This window comes from Sardina pilchardus, chromosome 12, assembly GCF_963854185.1.
Source record: "Sardina pilchardus chromosome 12, fSarPil1.1, whole genome shotgun sequence".
NCBI classification, from domain to species: Eukaryota; Metazoa; Chordata; class Actinopteri; order Clupeiformes; family Clupeidae; genus Sardina; species Sardina pilchardus.
The window spans coordinates 28,494,287-28,496,786 of record NC_085005.1 but is presented as its reverse complement, the minus strand read 5'-3'; the positions used below and the strand labels follow the sequence as shown (position 1 = coordinate 28,496,786).

The window sequence follows — 2,500 nt, the reverse complement described above, 5'->3', positions numbered from 1 at the left end:
AGGTCATACAGTGTGTAAAGAGTATCTATCTGCTGCAATGTTACTGCTAGACAGGAGCCTTTCTAGCCCCTCAGAGTGGAGTTGTTGAGTCAGACCCACGGAAGGAAGGGGAAATTGGACCTAATGTGTAGCTCACTGGGACGGAACACCAGTTTTGATGATCACCGTTCAGTTATAGGGCTGTTACGTTGGGACATCATTATTTTTGCCACATCGTTATTTTCGATGATCTTTACCGGGAGCCTTTACAGGCACCCCCGTGTGCGTACACACACACACACACACACACACACACACACACACACACACACACACACACACACACACACACACACACACACACACACACACACACACACACACACACACACACACACACACACACACACACACACACACACACACACACACACACACACACACACACACACATAAACACTAGAGATGGATTCCCAGCTGATGCAACTGCCCAAACACCCATGGCCTGAAATTTCCCACATGTTTTATGTGTGTATGGGGAGGACGTGGGGGGTAAATAATGACATGTTTATGTGTGTGTGTGTATGGGGATGGGGGGTAACTAATGAAGAAGAGCCCGGTGTTCCATCACCTCGACTCGTCCTCTGCGGGCATCAGAGGAGAGCGTCGGGTCTGGTGGCCGCCGAGTGCCCTGAGCCAGCCAGCGTCCACCCTGGCCCAGGGAAGGGCGCCACTGACCCACATGGAGCAGCAGCAAGGGCAAGCAAGGAGACCGGCCACAACTAGGGCCAGTAACAACGCAACGCTGTGTGTGTGTGTGTGTGTGTGTGTGTGTGTGCTTATTTGTTACGGCAATTTTTTTTGCGATGCATCGCAAAACAAATGACAAACAAGAAAATCACCGACAGCGACACAGGTCATTGCGAAAGACGACGAGACGGTCGTCCATTTTTCTCAGGGAAAGAAACAAACACCCAAACGAACGTGATGAACAGAAATAGCCCTCTCAAGAGAGCCACAGAGATTTATTATGCCTTCATGGAGAAATCCAGAGCCACCAGGAAAGAGCTGTCTGTTTACTGCATGTGTTCAACTGTTTGCTAGCTGGATCTTAGAGGGGAAAGAATACCTCAATTAAGGCTTACATTTCAATTAATGATATTTAGCAGACTTTTCCTCAAACCTCTAATATGTTGTTGCAACTTTTTGGCCCGATACATTTTGGTTTGAATGTTTGTTTGCCTGTTTGTTTGCCTCCTGTAGGTTGATGCTTGGTGTCTTCAAAGCTAACTCTGAGGTGGGAGGAAGCTAAAATGTTATTTTGATGATATTGTAGCATTTGTCAGATGTCCCAAGTGACAAGCGAAGCTTAATCCAACCAAGTGTGCGTCATGGAAAAGCAACATAACCTGAATGGAAACAAGAAACCCCACAGCTAATCTACAACATGTAAACGATTGGAAGGCAAACCCCTCTGTGTGTGAGTGCAGAGTGTGTGTGTGTGTGTGTGTGTGTGTGTGTGTGTGTAGCCCAGTGAGAGGTCACTCCCGACGCCACTTCAGAAAAGTCTGTTTCTTTTCGGTGGTTGTGAAAGTGTAAACCAAAATACAGCAGTAAGAGGCGAACTACGTGCTAGCGGGAAATGAGGTCACGTTCTCTCCAAAGGCCCGAATTAATTGTGAGCCCTGAAAGTGAGAACAGGAGTTAATTTAGCAAATTAGGAAGTGACATCACTGAGGCCCAACCACTCAGTCAGTCGTGCTTTCACTACCATCTGCCCAATCCTACCAACAGAGCAGAGAAGGAAGAAAGAACAGAGGTGTGTGTGTGTGTGTGTGTGTGTGTGTGTGTACCTTCAGCTCCTTGACGTGGGCCTCGGTCTCGTTCCTGTGCAGCCTGTGGATCTCGCGCTCCTCCTCCAGCCTCCTCCCCAGCTCGGCGCGCTCCTCCTGCGCCTCCGTCAGCCTCTGCTGCGCCTCCCTGCGCGCGGCCTCCTCCCGCGCCAGCCTCCCCGCGACCTCCGACCTCTCGGCCCCGAGGCTCCTGAGCTCCCCCTGCAGGCGGGCCAGCTCGGCGCGCTCCCGCGCCCTCTCCCCCTCCAGCGCCTCCAGCCGCTCCTCCTGGCGCCCGCTCTCCTGACGCAGGCGCTCCTGCAGGCCGGCCTGGTGCTGCGCCTCCTGCTGGAGGGCGGCGGAGGCGCGGCGCACCTCCTCGGCCTCGCGCTCCAGCCGCTGGCGCTCCAGCTCGCCGCGCCGCACCTCCTCCTCGCGCTGCGCCAGCCGGCCCAGCACCTCCGCCAGCTCACGCCGCGCACCCTCCGCCTGCAGTGCTACCGCACGCACCTGAGCCTGGCCATCCTGACGAGGAGCAGGGGGGGGGGAGAGAGAGAGGGAGGGGGGGGGGAGAGAGGGGGGGAGAGAGAGAGGGAGAGAGAGGGGGGGGGGGGGAGAGGGGGGGGGGGAGAGGGGGGGGAGAGAGAGGGAGAGAGAGAGAGAGAGAGTGAGAGAGAGAGAGAGGGAGA

General features: G+C 54.7%; 1 protein-coding gene across 2 annotated transcripts in view; it reads right to left on the bottom strand.

Moving 5' to 3' along the window:
- Positions 1-2,500, bottom strand: part of LOC134098162 (centrosomal protein of 128 kDa-like) — a 33,868-nt gene that overhangs the window by 15,781 nt on the left and 15,587 nt on the right. For both annotated transcript variants that reach the window (XM_062551136.1, XM_062551137.1), the window contains exon 13: positions 1,833-2,336. In XM_062551136.1, the coding sequence (XP_062407120.1) occupies positions 1,833-2,336 (504 nt within the window). The remainder of the gene's footprint in view (positions 1-1,832; positions 2,337-2,500) is intronic.